The 19,705-nt window shown below is 40.1% G+C and overlaps 1 protein-coding gene across 1 annotated transcript; it reads right to left on the reverse strand.

The window, feature by feature from the left end:
* Positions 1-117: 117 nt before the first annotated feature.
* On the reverse strand, positions 118-14,929 carry LOC131128458 (neuronal calcium sensor 1). The gene is made up of 9 exons (XM_058071334.2): positions 14,776-14,929; positions 14,154-14,263; positions 12,553-12,683; positions 8,479-8,503; positions 5,558-5,696; positions 3,549-3,627; positions 2,346-2,434; positions 2,182-2,259; positions 118-1,755 (listed from the first exon to the last, which is right to left on the reverse strand). Exons 3-9 carry the CDS (start codon positions 12,614-12,616, stop codon positions 1,657-1,659), a joined length of 573 nt encoding a protein of 190 aa, XP_057927317.1. The 5' UTR covers positions 12,617-12,683; positions 14,154-14,263; positions 14,776-14,929; the 3' UTR covers positions 118-1,656.
* Between the last annotated feature and the right edge of the window lie 4,776 nt (positions 14,930-19,705).

The raw sequence follows: 19,705 nt of genomic DNA on the forward strand, positions 1-19,705 counted from the left end.
CACTAAAGCAACACTTAATTCACTTCATTATACATTCAGTGGCAGGTTCCAAGATAGTGAAAATTCCAGACATCACAATGCAGTTAAATACAAGGTCATAAAAAACAATAGGCCGCATAGCCACGTAAATGCATTTTATTCTGTGCTCTCATACTGATAGTTGACGGGTAAATTGCATTTGTCATTAATACATGATCATTTGCATAAGGCATAAAATCTGTTACACTGCTCAAACTTGTAGCTGCTTAGACGGCATCATCGCATATTCTAGCCTCACATGGTAGGGCAAATATAGAGTTGACAATAGTCGCTCGCAAAAGCTTTACAAGCAGAAATTGTGTGTTTGTTTGTGTATTAGCTGAGGGTGCATTGCGACGCTCTCCAAATAAATAATGAGCCTCAATTAATATGTAAACTGTGACGATTGGTGGCGTTGCTTGGCCAGGGCACTATACACACACTTGTGCTCAAAGGGAAGTGAAAACACAATAGGATTCACAGGCAGCAAACATAGTAAAATAATCCATATAAAACTCGGTGCTCCTTCTACACAAATAAAAACTATTCTCTCAAGAAGAAACTCGTACCGTGAGAGCAAAACAATCCCACAATAGTAGTGAAAAATGCAGTGCAAAACATTTCAACAACTTTGATAAAAATAAAACTTCATTCCATTTTTAAGAGAGTAGAACCCCTTGAATACAGCAATGCAAGAAATAAATAAGCATAATATTTACATTTAACAATACACTTCTTTGTAATGTTCAGATTTTGCTCATTCGAAAACAACGTAACACACTTTTCTATGTTCAATTCCGGTGTCATATAGTGTCGATAGCACAGTTCCTTGGTTCTTCATGCGAAAAGTCTGGAAATAATTCCTCTCCTTAGTCTCTTGGTAAGGAAAGCAAGAAGGCTGTGATACTTGCAAGGACAACATAGAGCGGCTACAGAAGCACATTAACTTGATGGCGCGCTTTGCTGCCATGTTTGAATGGCATCAGAAGATACGGATGATCCACAATCCTTAGGTGAAATCTTAACAAATGTGTGCTGATTGAAACTTTGTCCAAATGTTGTCAGTCTACTCCTGGATGGGCGTCTGGTTTCATCAACTTATTTGTGTGATGCTGCATGGATTTGTGTGTTTCAGATGCTCAGCTAGATCCGAGTTAAGGAGTTAGGAGAATGATCATCATAGAAAAACTGTCTGTACTCAGACCATGCACGATAATCACTTCAATGGTGCAACAGTGTGTTGAAAATATGCATTCACAAGCTCACTTCACAGTTGACAAAACGCTGAGCACAATGTCAGCAACAATTGGCAGCGGCTGGTGGATTACATGAGGCGGTGAGAGAGTCGAAAGGCTTGTCTTCCTCTTCACTCGGCACTGCAAGACCATTTGATTGCCAGCAAACAAGTGGGTCGCTTGAATAATTCATAAGAACAAACTGGGAGCAGAAAGCAGCTGCTTTGCTTTGGATTCTGGCCATTCACTGATTTTTTTTCTTTTTTTTTTTATTTGCTCAGATGACACGTGGATGGCAAGATTTGTGCTCGAAAATAGCACAATGTGTGTTGGAGCTTTCCCCATACATCTACTGTATGTATGCTGGCAGCTCGTGCATGAATACTCCACTCACCTTACATTCCTAAACTAACCCGTCATAAAGAGACAACGCTTGAACAATAGATGGGTCAGCTTTGGAGCCCTCCTGAAATTCCTGCAGCGTTAGCTTCCCGTCTGCATTCTGGAGGAACAGAGGACAGAAAGAAACTGAGAGCTGCTGATGCAGTCACACAGTATTACCAGCAGGGGGCAAAGGAGGTTTTGGAGACTACATTGAGGCATCAGTGCTGATGTTGGCTTGGCACATTTGGATTTTAGCCAGAGTGCTGACACAAATTGCCAAGTGCTGCTCTGCTGCAGAGCTTGTCTAAAGCACTGGACACGCCCATGCAGGCCTCATCTTTCACTGAAGCTCGAAGAGTGGGCATTGGCACTGAGGGTACGATATAATGTTGACAGTATGAATGACACTGTGGTAGATACAGCTTGCAGTTCTAAATTTAACACTGTCCATCTCAAATCTCTCTGGAGGTAGCGGCCACAGTACATTATTTTAGTGGTAAACAAGACATACTCCAGGATACACAAAGCACAACTCAACACTGACCTTGTCCATCATTGCAAAAATGCGGTCCACTCGCTTTTCTGGTGTGTTTTCTTCTTCTGGAAGCTCCACAGTGTTGCCCTAAAATACCACCTACAGTATTAAACTTACTATTTCAAAGGCAACCTCATCTAAGCACAGTAAATCCTCACCAATGGAACACTTACCACCATCTGATAAATGGCATCTACTATGTTCAACATCTCATCACGCGTGATGTATCCATCATTATCAAGGTCATACAGCTTGAACGCCCCTGAAAAGAGAAAAGCATTAAAGTATAGAAGTACTTTCCGAAGCTGTTACGATCACTATGGCGGATCCTCACAACTTGGCGATTAAATATGCACAGCCCTGCAAATTAAAAAAAATTGAAATTATTATTTAAAAGGGCTGTCAATCGATTAAAATAATTGATCGCAATTAACCACATTTTGTCCAAGTAGTGGTAAACGATTCGATGTGCAACTCCAATGATAATTACATCACATTTTATGTAAAAGGATAGCAATTTCGGAACTATGGGCCATAATTTAAAACAATACAGTCAGCAAGCATATTTTTGTATTACTATTTTCTTTAGTATTAGCATATTAGCTCTTAAACTCGGCCACAAACGTTCAGCAAATACAAAATGTGAACCAGTGAAACCTCTCACACCAACACTCTTAATTTGTGTCAGCTCAAAATAATATTTATTTATGATACTGGTTTTAAATTCTAAATGTTTGTGAGTAAAAACTCCTTTTTAGGAATATTCAGTATTCAATTATTATTTCATAATAATTCATAAACAATTATTATGAAACATTTGCCTCAATTCACCTTTCCTTCATGAAATGTACAAATGAAAATACCTAAAATAGTGGCAACAGGGCAATAGTCCTAAAACATTTAATCCAAATTGCAAACTCAGGGTAATTTCATTACTCTTTTAAAACACATAAAAATACATAGAAATTAACAATTATATTACAGTAAATATTATGTTATTACAATACTCTAACTATCAATAAGAAATCCCACAGTTTTTGAATGTTTAATGCGATTTGTCCTACTTTTTTACGGTCATTGAACGCACCATCTATCCTTCTACGATGCTCAGAGGGATGTACGGATGAATTTTCCCCCTTTTTCTTTCACCTCATATTTGCTCCCAAATGCTGATACTATGTGGGAATGCATAAAGGTAAGATTTTATGCGAATTTCAAAATGGTGATCAACACAGCAAGTTGTTACCTGTAAGCATGCAAGAGCCTGCTGTGCTTTGCAAATCAACAGTGCCGTTTCATATGCAAAGCACTTACAGCCAAATCTAAATCCTGTCCTTTAAATGTCAAAACTTGTGATGGAGGGTGCATCTTCTTACATCTGAGCTTCTCATCCAAGGTCCCTCGAGACGTCACAGACAACGCCTGGATGAACTCTGAGAACTCGATGCGCCCATCCTAGAGAGTGGCACAAGGAAGGAAAAAGATGGAGTACTTTCACTTCACACTTCTACTTCTTCAGAGATGTCCTTGCTGCGTGTTTCTCAAAAAGAGGCCAGACGCTTGCTTCAAGTGAGTAGCCATTTTTTACATGCACCTGGCTCTCTCTCCTGAGGCAGAAACATGTCACCTCTGGTCATTAGTTAGATGGATGCCAAATGGCTCACAGTCTACAAAGTTACACTGCACATATACACAACTACTGTGGATGGGAGATAAATTCGTCCCACTGTGTTTTCAACAATAATGATTCTACTTGATCATTTCTGACATTGTGGAAAATCTCATCAAGTAGTACAACAGCTCAAAATTTGCACTATTCGTGCTACTTTATGGGTAGATCCTGGTTTTGTATGTAATGTGCATCACTGCACTGTAGCAGTGGTTTTCAAACTGGGGGGTGCCCCCCTAGGGATGCATGGTGTTATGACAGGGGGACACAGGGTTACCATGAGAACCCTTTACTTTTTTCAAGAAAATATGCAGTTTTTATATTACTATTTCAAAAGGTTTGTCTCTTGAAAATGGTAATAAAGGCATACTGTAAATAAGAAAAATGAGGAGTATGACCCAAAGTTTGATTGGAGTAAATTCATTCATTCATTTTCTACCGCTTATCCTCACGAGGGCCTCGGGGGTTGCTGGAGCCTATCCCAGCTGTCTTCAGGCGAGAGGCGGGGTACACCCTGGACTGGACGTATAGACAAACAACCATTCACACTCACATTCATACCAATGAACCAATTAACCTAGCATGTTTTTGGAATGTGGGTGGAAACCGGAGTACCCGGAGAAAACCCACGCATGCACGGGGAGAACATGCAAACAGAGATGGCCGAGGGTGGAATTGAACTCGGGTCTCCTAGCTGTGAGGCCTGCGCGCTAATCACTCATCCACCGTGCAGCCTGGAGTAAATTCACATATAATTTGCATTATGAAGTCACCAGGCTCTTTTTTTTACAATTCAGCTTCCCCCCTTCACCATAGCCATTGATTTTAACCACCTGTGCAATGCGCAACGTACATTGTGAATCCTCTGGGATGTCCCTTCCTGCAACCCAGAACACGGTGAAGCACCAAAATGTCGCCTGGGTAATGTTTCAACTGTCAAATTGGAGTTAAAAAGTAAAAAGTTTTCTAAACCACTGCACTATGGGATGGACAGAGGGCGAAAGATGACGATGTGCTGTGATTCAGACCAACTCATCAAGTTATGAGTTGTAGCCTTGAGCCATCCAGTGGCACTGCACTGCATGCAAAAATCAAGTAAAAAGTATCTTCCTGTTGGTGAAGCAGTCAGCCTCGCTTCCTGTCTACATTATTCTCAGTTGTGTGCGGTAGGAGCCCATTCTCTAGCAGACACGCTCATTACATACGTCATAAAAACTAGTAAGATCAATGCATTGTCCAGATAACATACAAGATAAAGATCAGCCAGAGGGACTGCCTCATCTTAGATACAAAGCATCATAAACAAAGCCACTAACCCTGCAGGGGAATACCTGCATATGAAGAGATGGTCAATGGTCAGTCAGTCTTCCAAAGAGAATTCTAGGCCTCGTTACATTGCAATGAAACAAATTATGTCATAGATGTCTGCAATATACTACTTTAGTGCCCTCTGTGGTACTCCATGGAAAAGGCAATCAGATTTGGCAAGGAGGGTTCACGAACAATATAAGCTGTGATGCTAATAGGTACTGAATTGTCTCAGAATGAAGAATGATCTGAAACAGGATATGTAAAATTGAAATTGATCAGAAAGCAACAATTGACATTTATTTTATCCAATATGACAATGAAAGACAAGTGGCTAAATATTCAGACTGAGTACAAACAGCATTAGTACTGTGTTTCCTTCAGAATGAGAAAATGCACATTACATACCTTATTTTCATCAAACACATTGAAGACAAAAGAGGCAAACTTGGTTGGATCTCCGAAAGGAAAGAACTGCTTGTATATCTTCTGAAAGCCCACAGAATCCAGCTGCCCACTGGGACAATCTTTGATGAAGCCTTTGTACCTGTCAGGAAAATGAACATCACATACACATCACATTAAAAGGGAAAGTAGAATTAAGACTATAGGGTAACACAATCATGATAAACTCCTCACTTCTGCACTAGGCACATTGTAGAGATGTGTTTAATGAAAAAGGTGGAGTGCAAATTTTGTCTCATTTGTCTCATTCACAGATAAGACAACCGCCTTAATCCAATAGCAAGCCCGGTGTGATTTAGCTCTGATCAAATTACTCTCTTGTCTTCTTTGATAATATGTACTGCTGACATATACGTATGCTGCCCTTTCCCCCCTAGAAACAGCATACTGTATCTGGAGATTGACTTAACGGCTATCAGACTAAATATAGACATTATTCATAAGCAATTTCCAGTGCACTCACTGGGCAGCTTCCTTGTAAAGAAAAAAGGCAAAAAGGCAGTCCGAATAAGTACTAATGAATTGCAATAAGGAGCATGCAAGATAGTGGTGGCCTAAACCATGATAGAATAAAGGACAGTAATAACACGCACACTTGTTATAGAATCAATTCAAGTCAGCATTTGCTTTTGAACACCAGCAAAACTAGCCCAAGTTCTCACAGGGGAGCAGTACTGGTGGAGTGCTCTGATGTTGAGTACATCTGTTGGCTCCACACTTCTATGAAACTACTCTTAATCTGCTCTGGAGATAATGAAGCAAACACCGTGCAGTCAACGACATGAGGGAAGCGCTGCAAGGATTGCTGCTATAAGAGCGAGACCCATGCCACTTTCACATCTAAATTATCTGCTGAAATGTGAGAGGATGAAAGCATGTCTCACTATTGTGCAGAATACAACCAAATTGGGATTCACAGTGCAGCATATATAATACATATCATATTTCAAGGCCAAGGCGCTTCACCTGAAATCCTTTAGCTTTAATACCTCCTCAGCTTTAATACCCAACGATGTAATATTATATCTGGCAAGCAAAATAAAGTATGCAATGATAGAAAACACTGGTGCATACATTAGGGCGGTCCTTTAAAGCAGCAGGAGTGCACAATATTATTCCGTAATTCACAAAGACTCATAGAGGAGATTTCACATATTTAGATTTTGGATTGCACTGTATGATATATGATATAAAATAGGAAAGTATATTAGCTATCTACCTATCAATTAGAGGTGTAACGATTTGTATTAATAACGATTCGATTCATATCACAATTTTTGTTTCATGCATATTAATTATACCTCTTTTATGAAGAATTAGAAAGCACATTATAATTTAATGTGCAACACATGCATTTTGATAACTAAATTTGATAACTGTGTCGGTGCATGTGCTCTAATTACACGCCATCTGGCAGTTCCCCTGGTAAAATTCTCTCTCATTCCTCACAGTCAGTCCTGTCAATGCCTGCTAATCTCCAAGTGACGACTCATACAAACATTCTCGTGAGCGTCATGCTAACTGGCTTTTAATGACCAGAGAGGTCAGAGACTAGACACATTGGGCTACGTTCACACTGCAGGGTATGACGCCAATTGAGATTTTTTTTGGCAAAAATCCAATCTTTTATGTGACCGTTCCTATTACCAAAAAAAAATGTGAATGCAATGCATCCAGGAAGTGATGTGCATGAGCAATACATGATTGCTGTGTGTTTACAGAAGTAAAAAATTGTGGCATATATGTTGGATATATGGTATGGCTCTTTCACTCCTCCACTCAAAGGCGCTCAAAGCGCTTCAACACTGTTAGCACAATTATATCCTGAGGGCTTAAAAAAATGCGAGGTATCTGATGCCTTCACACTAAAGGCAATTTTTAGGCATCGTGCTTGGCAGGGTACAATATAACCTACGAATGATGGGTTTATGACTGTGCTTCCTTTGATTAGATGTACTATTCTTTGTTTTTTCATTTTCCCCAAAACAGTAGCATAGCAGAATCAGCATTCAACAAACAAGAGACATGATTGCACTCATACTTGAATCTTTTCTGTAATGAAGGTGCAACGTTTGCTAGCCGAGTGCCCGCGGCTGTCAGATCGTGCCTTCACAATCACATTTAGAAATTCACACTTCAACCGTAATAATGACTCTCACCACTGTTGTGTGATTTCTACTGGTCTGGAGTGTCACTTTCACATAAATGTGTGTCATGATGGTCTGTGTACTCATAATGTTGGCTCTGATCAGGCAAAACAGCAGGTAGAAAACAGTACAGGAAGGAATAATTCCCAGAAGCTTCGTAGAATCTAGAGTAGTGCAGTCATTTAGTGTAAGAAAGTCCAATTTCCTTAGACCCCAGACATTCTTCCCATATCAGGGGTCTTATCCAAACAGAGCAAAAAGGTAGTTGAAGAACACACCAGTGTTACAAATAGCCACAAATCAGTAAATCTTGGTTTTTAAGGCCAAATTTTGGGCAAAATATATCAAAGGTCCTGTCCATGTGAGAACATTTTCAGGTCGAAATGGTAAAGTATTTTTATTGTTGCAGCCTTTCATCTACACGGCAATGCCGTTCTGGGTCCTCTGAAACAGTTTTTATTATTATTATTTTTTAATGCTCCCAGAGTAGGAAAATCTGACAACGGTGCCTCATCATAGCTGTGTGGACGAGCATAAAAATACTCTGAGAACGATGACTTTGACCAGTTCTGTACTGCTGCCGAGAAGCCAACATAATATCTGAATATTGTAACTGACATGGGTCCCAATCAACATTCCCTTGATATTTTATTGTCTTATTCTCCAAAATAACAAAGTGAGAGGATCACATAATGCCAAATTAAATCTCACACTTACCACTGTTGCACTTCTTTCTCTGTAACTGCAAGAGAAATACAAAGTGGCAGTTACATTGCAGTTAAACTTTCTTTAAAAAGGTGTTATCTACAAGGGAGGAAATTGATGGCATCATTAATTATCTTGGCTCAGTCGGTTTGGGCAGTAAAAATGTGGCCACATGCACCTCAGTGAACATAGCTAGCAGACAGGTTATCTTAGGGGAATTGAGGATTCTTTAATAGTATCAGACATAATGAAGAAAGAATAACAATTTATTCGGACCAAATGCAAGTGAACACATCAGCAACCAACAAGATAAAACAAGGAAAATGGTCAACCACTGAATGACACAAACAGTGCAGCTGAAATGTCTTGATATGTTATCCTAATTACATGGTAGGAATCTCATGATTAAAACGTGACAAAATTTCTCATTTGGAGAAAAGCAATTTCATGAGAACAGGTCAGCCAGAAGCCAATGAGACTGAACCATTGCTACAATGAATGAGTATACACGTTATATGGAAGTGGCAGTGTGCAAGGCATTATGCTTAACGCACACCTTGCAACCTACCTCAGTGTCAGCGTCAGTGAGTGACGTGGCTGTTTTTTCCCCTCAAAGTGCATCAACAGCTGCTTGCTACTTGTTAATGTCCAATTAGAAGCTGTAGTAATTCTACATTTGATAATCCGTGATCACAGCATGTATGTCAAACGATGGAACGTTGTTAGAGGGTTTCTTTAGAGGGCCTCATAGTCGGAATAGGTGTATCCTAATGATAGCATCGTAACCTAGCTCAATAAAATGGTTTTATTGTCATTTATATGCAAAAGTCTACATTGTGATACAGTATGTACTGTTAAAGGGGACCTATTCTGCTTTTTCCACTTTTCTGACCTATAAATGTAGTTAGAATGCTGTATTTGCGTGTTAAACAATGGCAAAGTTTCACATATTGAGGCTTGTGCATCTGAAAGCGAGCCTTGAAAAAATGTTGGGATAGCTCAAAACGCTCGGTTTCAGAGGGTGCTGCAAAATAGTTCCCGTTCCTGTCACAGAGGAGCGGGCTCCCTTATGGGCGTGGCTGTCGGCCAGATAATCCTCTCTGCTCTCACTCAAGCTCTGCTTCACCCGCCGCCCCCAAAGCTCTGCTTCTCTGTTTACGTTGCTAGCAATGGCTAACATGTTTCTTTAGGTGTTTACAATTCCGAAAGCCGCCACCATCAGGCACAAGTGATTGGAGTTCCTAATATCCTACCAGCAAAAGAAATTCATTTCAATCTGTCAACGGCATTTCTCACTGGACTGTTTTGTGAATATGGGCCACTATGCAGGTGGACTTGCTGACAAACTTTCTGAAGCCCTACACCTTTCCAACGTCACTTGGTTGTGTCAAAGTGTCAGAAGAGCAAGCAGTAAGTAACAGTGTCCTAACTGTGTTTATTTTGTCCAAGTCATGGAGCAAAAGGCCCCCAAAAATGTGTAACGACCACATTTGACCTTGCCAATGCTGTAGAAAACCTAACGCTAAAATGCTTACCATGGAGAGACGTCGTGAAGTAACCTGTTTTCTTGAGAAACTTTGGACAATCCAGTCTGTACTTCTGGATCGGATTCAGAATCCAACACATATGACTGTATATTAAAAGCGGACATTTTAATGATAAATAGCATTTATTATCAACTTCTATACCGTTTATCAACTCCTATAAAGTTGAGCTCGCAGATAGCGGAACAAGATCGTTTATCTTTCTAAGCACTCAGGAGTGTGGCCAACCACAGCGGTGTAGGCGTGCCTGGAGGAGGGCTGTGGGTGGAATACATGAAAACAGACCGTTTTCACGGGAGGCATGGAATCCAAAGAAATACAGCCAAAATAGTGCAGATTCTGGAAGAACTATAAAGCTTTGTGAGCTGGTTATTGTGTGTAGTTGCTCTATAGGAGTCCACAACTCGATACAAAGGGCCAAATAATTAGCATAATAGGTCTCCTTTAACACAAGAGTGCTACAATGTACAGTATCTCCTAATATAGAGTTTAGGCCTTATCGCTATTCATCAATGCTGTCCTGATGGAGGTTTACCAACATACTTCAGCATATGGTTAATAGGCAAATTATTCTGTTCTTGTGTTTGGATATAAAGAAGGTCATTGTCATGCTTACTGCAAAGGTGCATCCAGAGTAGCAGGGAAAAAAGTGGTAAATGCCATTTTAGTGTTTGTTTTTAAATCGCCTGTAGAAATAGAAAGGAATGAAAACCATATACAAGCATACAATAGTACTGTTTGTGATTTCTTCTTGGGCAAAGGCCATCGAGAAGGAGACAGATAGCTTTCACCTGTACAATTCACCTAAAGAGCATTCACATCGCCCCTGGCACTGAATGTCACAGTCAATCTCATGACTGTCAGCCAAGCTAAACTACCATTAAATTGGCCTCAAAGTCAATGTAGTCACCAATGGAATGGGACTTCACCATGGCTTATTTTTAAAAAGAAATGTTATATAACTGAGTCAGAGGCTATGGGTAATAATGCGATCTGTCCATGCAGGAAAGCACAGGGCTCGCTTGGCCGGTTGGCCCTGGAGGGTCTGCTAGAACCCTTCCCGCTTGCACTCTTGTCAGTTTGAGCCTCTTTATGGCTTTGACAACACAGAAGAATCATCACGCTCTTAGATGGGCCAAGCCTCCACCCTGGAGACATTTTAATATGACTGCTGGTGTTTCCATGTGATGCTAGGCTGAGCACTTGTTGGAAATTCTATTGTATTCTAGTCTCTCTTTAAATGCTGTTGTACACTTGTCTTCTCATGATGGGGGTTGCAATGAATGTCTTTATGTGTCATTTATAAAAATGTTGATGCATCTATCTAACAAATTTGACAGCTTTCATTCCTGGATACGCTTTGGTTGGATTTCTGTCAACACAAGCTATTATTTTGCAGAAAAAAATCACCCTCCCTCTTTTCGCCAAGGAACAAAGAGGCACTTGGAGAAATTTCCTAAGTCCCCAATCTGTCAAAAACCAAAGAAAAGTGGTGACTAAAACAGCAGACAAAGCTTCTCATGGGTTTGGAGGAATAAGAGGCAACTGGATGAAGTGACGTAAGATTGATGGGAGTCTCAAGTCAAGAGAAGAAGGAAGACGAATCCGGAGAACAGCTGGATTCTCCTCTCAGCAATGCTAACCAGACATGGTTCTAATTACACCATTCCCTTCCCTACTCAAAGAGGGCAATTAGGGTATGGAGCAAGAGAGAATGATTGAGAGAGAGCAAAAAGAACAGCAGCGAGTAGGCCAACCAAGCACGAAGCATCATCTTCCTCCAATTGCTGCTGCAGCAACCTTCCTCCCCTCTGCTGTGGAGCGTGCCACCATGAAAATAACACTGCCATTAAGCAGCCAATGGATGTCAACTCCCACCCACTAACATCTGCACATTTCATTGCTCAAATGACAATAATGATATCTATAATGACATTGCTGTGCTCCAGAAATAACACACAAGTAGGGTGTCTTCCCAATAGACACCATGCAGGTGATTATCAAACTGATTGAAAACCAAGGGGGGAATGTTAATGTAGCAAAGGTTGAAAGCAACTGAAAAAAACATGTGAATGCCTCATAGTGTGGTCAAACGCTTCTCTCCCTTTAAAAATAATTTATCTCAGATCTGTTTTATGTAAGGTTTTATGATATTTTTTTCTGTACAAATACAATTACTGATAAGTACAAAAAGTTTAATGACTTGCATGTATAATCTGGCAAAACCAGTAGTTCCATATTCATGAATGTTTACAACATGATGAAAAGATGCTGATTACAACATGGGGTCTGACCTTACCTAATTACAGTTTGTCCAAGATCAAACAGAAAGCTTTCCCAGCGAGAATCTAGTTAGTGCCATTCTTCCAGTGGTAATAGAAGCAGTGGGAAAAACAATTTGCTGCACATTCGGAGTGGAAAATAGGATGTGAAAAGAAGCAGTAACAATGCGTTCTCCAAGCTGCCATTGCTGTTAAACATTTCTGCAGGATTTGCTCACTAAAGTCAGCGGGGGAAAAACACCAAAAATACATATACTCACAGTAGGTTTTCCTTGTCAACTCCTCCACCACCTCTGGCTTGAGCTTGCTGTTGGATTTACCCATGATGTTCAGCTCTCATCCACACCTCCAAATCCACCTCTTATTGCCTCACCTCACCTTCAGTCTCCTCCTGAGCCAGAAACATATACAATCAGAGGCCAGTTAATACCGATGTAATAACAACAGTAGATTTAAGAGGCCCACATTATTTGGATGCAGATTAATAAGTACGGCTTTCATCCAAACAGATTGAGATCAATGCCAATCAAGCTCACTACACTCTGAATGGAGCCAAGGGTTACTGTAAATGAGGGTCAGACTGTACAGTCTGTAAGAGTATGGAGTGCCTGATTTCTTCACAGCAGTCCGTGGGAGAAGAGTGGTGCTTGGATGTGTTGCTACTATCGTCCTTGGATGCAAAAGTCACCACTCGACGGGTGAGTGAAGCATGCTCCCTCCTTCACAGTCTCTGTTCTTCCCACTCCGTCCTTTCCCATCACTATCTCTATTGCTCTGGATAAGTTTCTGTTGAGAAGACCCAAAATCCCCCAACACTCTTGACAGCTGAGATAAGGACTTATGTAAACAAACACAATCAACAGAGAGTGCTTGCCTTATGCACTTTGCACTCAACTGTGATTTCTCCAAAGAAATAAGAATTTAGTAATGATTTACAAAAAAGCAAGAAGAAGCTAGGTTTGTATAGAGTGGTCCACTATTTGTCCTGGTTCTAAAAATAAGCATGCGAGTTGTCTTGAAAGCTTAAGCAGATTTGAAGAGCGACAGTTTTCTCCTCCTCCATTCTGACTCATAATTATCCCTCATTCCTGGCCTCAAGATAGCATGGCAGGGTGATTCCCTCCTCTCTTCCTTCAGCAGATGGAAAATTAGGAATAATGCAATTCCTCTGTTCCAGTGTTAGCGTGCACTGACACCCGACTGCAGCCACACAGTTAACAGGTGCGTAGTTCTACTTCAAGTCCCGTACTCTGGTCCAGATTATTGCAACACTACATCTTCAGTACAGTAAAACTAACCTATCACACCACTAAACCCAGCTTGTCAGGTGGCAAGGGATGACAGAACTGAATTAGTAGTGAAATTACTCCTTTAAAAATTAATTGTTGCGTTACTGTGACTTTTAATTGTGTCATTATGGCATAGGGCTGAGCTCATAACTTGCAATTATCTACAAAATCCAGGAGCAGTGTTTCCCTGGGAGTGAGTAAATAAAACTCTCGTTGAGTAGCTACTTGTGTAGCAGTAGTGAACAATGGCAATTGAGGCAACATCATTGATACAAATCTTTGATATTGATATCAGTGCATAACAATCATGTCACGGTGATGTAACATTACAAATTGTAATTAATGACATTAATGTTACTGGAAAACAATAATTTCAATCGTCACACCGCTTTTTCTTAACGCTGTTTCTCCCAACACTGCTCAGGACTAGAGTCCACTGTTCTGTCCAGTTCTTTTGCTCGTGGACTGCATTCACAGTCAACCAAAACTAACCATACTCAAGGAGTGACACGTCATTAACAAAACTGACAAAACTGTGAACACCATAAAAGTACTGTACAGTGTGTAGGCACCTTCACTGCAAACATCCACATGTGTCCACGGTAAGTGATGTCCTGCTGTGGAATGCCAGGCATAAAATGACCATCTTGAGTCTTTTCAAATCCTGTGCTGCAGGTTATTGCTGTGAGCATGAACATACAAGAGAGCAGTTGTAAGTTGTGGTGATGCAGTTGAAATGAGTAGCATGGTCAGCTAAAACCAGAGAAAAAAAAAACAGATTGGAAAAACCCTTTAAAAAAACTGCAGCTGCTGAAAGTACCCTGCAGTAAAACTAAATCAGTCGCGTTTAAAACTCTACGTCTTCACAGAAACAGGTGGCAAGAGAGAAAGTCATACGAGTGCAGTTATATTCAGGTGGAATGAATGAACGACTAATATCAAGCGAATATCAGCCATTTTTTAAAATATATGTTATGGTACAAAACAATCCCGATATTGTCAGGTTGGATGTTGCCTGGCAATGCCATAGCAACACACAGTTTATGGCGACAGTACGACGGCTACTGTATGTCTTGCTAGCTCGCGACGTTTGGTACTAAAACGCAGTGCAAGCTACTAGCCACCCAAAACAAGTCACAAAACACACAAGGGGGAGGATTAAAAACGGGCTTTTATACATATCGAAGCTTTTACCTGATGTACAGCAGCGGAAAGTCGCCGTCCAGTCAGCCAAAAAGCGAACAGAGATGAAGTGTTCCACCCGAGCGCATAGCCGCGTGTTGTGCTGCCACCGACAGGGAGTGACGTGTGTGGCTGCTGGCCTCAGTGCGCACACATTAGTCACTCTCAACACTCTAGCTCACTGTTTCTCACACTAAAACCACCTTTACTCTCTTTGACCATCCCTCAGCGGCCAATGTTACACTGAGTTTGTATAGCATTGAAGCAGGGGATTTGATGCAAGGACTTCTGATTGCACCTTTTTCTAATATTGTTGGTGGATCATGTGCTCAATATGGTACACAGTACTATCTGGTTGAGGCAGATGGCCACCCACACAGTCACGGTTTCTTTTTCTTAGACCATGTCTCCTTCTGTTAACACTTCTCATGTTGTACTGCAAGACAAAAACACTGTACTATATTAGTAAACATGCAGAATTAAGCATGGGGCCGCCTTATAAATTGCTCTAACCCCAGAATTGTTTAAAAAAAAAAAGCAGTGGTTGTGAGCCTGTTGTAGCACAGGGACTCCAGGTTCGATCCTGTACTGTGCATTAGCAAAATGCATACTACATAGTGTAAACACGTAGAGCAGGGGGTCCAAAATGCGACCCTCAGCTCATTTTACACTTTATAAAAATAAACAAAAAACAGATATATAACTCATTAGCATATCTACTGTACATTGGTTGAGTTTACCTTGTTTACAAAAATTCAAAATATCAAAACGGCTCAGAGTTTTTTAGTTTTTTTGTTTTTTTTTTACAAACTATGGATATGGTCACGTTATTTGCAGCAATAGATGGAGTGCATCTGTTGAATTGTTGTCCAGTTATCAAGAAGTATATTGGTGAGGTCAGAGGTTGGACCTGAGAACAGGACTACTGGCTCACTCCTTGTATGGGACTTCCTCTGCCTACACGTAATACACACGCTGTGTATAGGTCCCCAAGGAGGGCCCATTTTGCACAAGGGGGCGCATTCTTGGCAACTGTGCAAAGGATGTGCATTGCTGCTGTACGACAACGAGCACTAAGTCAGCCCAAGGCAGGAGAGAATAAAAAGAGAAGAGTAATCTGGTACTGTGCTCGTTGCTACAATGATTGCTGAAGGTTCTCAGATTGATTAATGAGCGGGTTTAGTTTAGTTAAATGTCTTCTTGATAGCTGCTATATCACAAAACAGAGCTGGGTTTATTTACTAATAAGATTTCATGTTGTTTATTATCTAGTGTTTTGCAAGGCGGCAGGTACATTCACTATGTATCTATACACCCTGCACAAAACATAATAATAATCTTACCATACAGTATAGTGGTTTATTAATGGACAGTAATAAAAAGGAAAGGATGAATCACTTCTCCGAATCTTACCAAATAGTGACCTTATTCTCGTGCTGTAAACTGTAAAGTGCAGCTCATCAAAACGTAGTTCCCTGAAGCAGTATGCTAACAGACTGTCTCCCAACAGGACCTTTTCTACCCACGCAAAGGAGACTTGCATCCAGATTGAGTGGGAATTCACTTAACTGCAATGCCTGATTGCAATCAACTGCAGTGAGCAAAGCTGATAACACAGCGTTTGAGATGGGTTAAATGAATGTGAGACTACTAATCACTCTCATGCTGAGATCAGTGGGATTCTCGTGAATTTGCGTCACATGAATCAGATGTGACAGATATTTACGTTTACACTTTTAGTTCAGAATAACTTCAGAATTGCTTAACTTTATATTCCAAATTAAGTATTTGTATATACATAGAATAAAAGATCCTTGTAAAGATCGCTGCAAGTTTGGAGAATGTGTGAAATATATATGTTTAAATAAGCACAACTGTAATAAACCCCTATAAATTAAAAAAATATATGTTGTGTGACCTAATGTGACGATTTTTATTTTATTTCTTTTAAACGGTTGCTCCCTTGATTCAACATCTGATTCATCACAATGACAGTTTTATAAATAAACACTTGCCCAACTTTGAACATAAAGTCTGCAAAAGATGAAAGATGTGCTAGATTTTAGCAACAGCTTCTGATAAGATTTTTCTGACAAGATAAGAAAATAGCAGGGCCAGACTCAGTGATCACTTTACTGGAGTCTGTTATACCCTCCCTTATACAGAACATTACAGCTTTGCATTACAACTTTGTGATAAGGGAGTCCTCACCATCTCCAGCAGTGGTGTCCAAAGTGCGGGCCTTGAGGTAATTTACGGCCCGCGGCTCTTTTTGTTATTACACATTTTAAAAATATAATTTAGCAAGAAAATGTTGTATTTTTATGAAAATAACATATAGCAATAGCAATATTATGAGAAAAATAGTACATAGATGAAATATGAAAGAAAATACGTTTTTTAAGTCATAATTTTATGAGAAAACAAAAGAACAAACAAACAACATTTTTGGGAAAAGTGGGTTGAAAAAAAACAACAGCAGAAATGGAATACGGCTGTAATTGTATGAGAATGAAGTCAAAATATTAATATAAAAAAGTTGTCTTCTAACAAGAGAAAGTGACAATTTTAAGAGAGTAAAGTTGTAATATTATGAGAAAAAATATTATTATAAATATTATTATTATTATATATTATTATAAAAATATTTTTGAAAACGAAGAAGATTATGAGAAACAAACAAAAAAAACAAGTTGTAATTAAAAAATAGATTGAAGGAAAACGTATAATATTGTGGGAAATTGGTAAATCTTCAATGCCATTCGCAGGTATGCTGGAGCCTGTCCCAGCTGTCTTCGGGTGAGAGGCGGGGTACACCCTGGACTGGTCGCCAGTCAATCACAGGGCACATATAGACAAGCAACCATTCACACTCACATTCATACCTATGGACAATTTGGAGTCACCTACAAAAAAGTACCCTTTCATTTTTCAGTATGTGGCCATTGCTGGAAAAAAGTTTGGACACCCCTGATCTACAGTATAGAAATAGCAAACTTGAAATGAACACATGAATCTTTTACAGCAGTGACAGATGGAAGGATCAGCAGTGAGCAGCAGATAAATGAGAATCCTTTCATGTTCAAGCCAAAGCCACTTTACTTAAAATCATCTCAGAATGAAATACTGAAGGTTGGACTTCACAGACTTCACAGTGCAAACTTTCATCGGTCTGTAGAGATGATGATGAGTAATATGTAATTTGGCAATAAGTTTTTTTATATACTGTATGTGTGTTGTATAATAATAAGAAGCTTCTTCAATAATTGCCATTACATAGTTTAAAAATCCCCATGTCAGTAGAACAGGTAACTAGTGCTGCATTAACTCACTAAAGAACACTCTTTGTTGCTAATAAGCCGGAATTGTCCTGAGGCATTATCTGTTGTGCCCATTTGAGTATCCCATATGGCTCCAGATATATAATTTATTACATTATAAATATACAATCTCTCACCCTCCCCTCAGACATGGACATGAGAGTACGGCAAGACTTATTACAGACAACTGTGCCATGTGAATCCAGGAGGGCACTAAGGTCTTATTGGAGAAGCAACGCTGGTGTAATGCCTTTGACTTGCAGCTGTTAATTCAGACTGACAAAGCTCAGTGATGTCACATGGGGCTCAATTCCAAGATAAACCATATTCCCACTCAGGATGGACAGAGCAGAGAGAACAGGAAGGGAGGATTAGTGTTGCTAAATATTTTTTCTGTTTGGTATCAAAAAGTGTTTGGCATAATGCGATGATATGTCTGTTCCAGCATGAGTGCACAAAGCAAGGTCCATGATGGTATGGGTTGGGTGATTTTGGTGTGAAAGACCTGGACTTGAAACAGTGAGATACAGTGGATCCTTAGAATTCCTGCCTTATAGCCTTTTAGTTTTCTAGTTTTCTGGTTGGAAACCAATCTGATTTACCCTAAACCAGTGCTTCTCAAATAGTGGGAGGCAGGAAGGACTTTTAATATTAACGCAGACCTGCCAACAATATTTTGTTGCATTTTGCTGGTTTCAGATTTAAATAAATAAATATGATCAGTTTCTCAATCGTATTTCAAGTTGAGGAGGTGCAAAACATTTCTGTCTCCCAATCAGGCAGGACAGAAAATAAATGAGAACCACTGCCCTAAACTGAGGCTGCACGGTGTACAGGGGTTTGCCCGCAAGCCACACAGCTAGGAGAGTGGGCTTGATTCCCCACACGGGCATCTCTGTGTGGAGTTTGCATGTTCTCCCTGTGCAAGTGTGGGTTTTCTCCGGGTACTCCGGTTTCCTCCCACATTCTAAAAACATGCTAGGTTAACTGGCGACTCCAAATTGTCCATGTGAGTGTGAATGGTTGTATGTGCCCTGTGATTGGCCGGCGACCAGTCCTGGGTGTACCCTGCTTCTCGCCCGAAGTCAGCTGGGATGCCCTAACCTGATGATACAAGGTACAATCATGTGTTTACAAATTATATAACGGCAGCATTGCATGTAAAGCTTGAGCTTTACACCCTTGCTCACATATCACAAAATCAACCCAAATGTTCACCTCACTCACCATAATAATATGTGGGTATGAAAATACTGTAAATGCTTACACACTAATATACAACCCGCAAGGCATGCTGGGAAGCTTTGGTTGCACAGTGAGTGAGGGAGGCGCTTGGATTGATGTCCTCCTGTTAGTTTGCATTGTGTGAGTAACGACATAAAGGTCAAGCTCAATGTAATATGTAATGCTGTATACACTAATGTCTAAACACAGCCGCATAGCCCAGGCTTGATTAGAGTGTCAATAATATACTGTACATTTTATGGGTGTTAGTCATCATGGAATGTAATCCCTGTGAAAAGCATTGATGTACTATACCTTTGGGATAAACTCAAATAAAGAATCTGAGACAGGACCTCTCATCCAACATCAAACTGATCTCGCAAATGTCATAAACGGAC

Source organism: Doryrhamphus excisus, linkage group LG3 (assembly GCF_037039965.1).
Source record: "Doryrhamphus excisus strain RoL-2023G ecotype Guam linkage group LG3, RoL_Dexc_Guam_v1.1, whole genome shotgun sequence".
NCBI classification, from domain to species: domain Eukaryota; kingdom Metazoa; phylum Chordata; class Actinopteri; order Syngnathiformes; family Syngnathidae; genus Doryrhamphus; species Doryrhamphus excisus.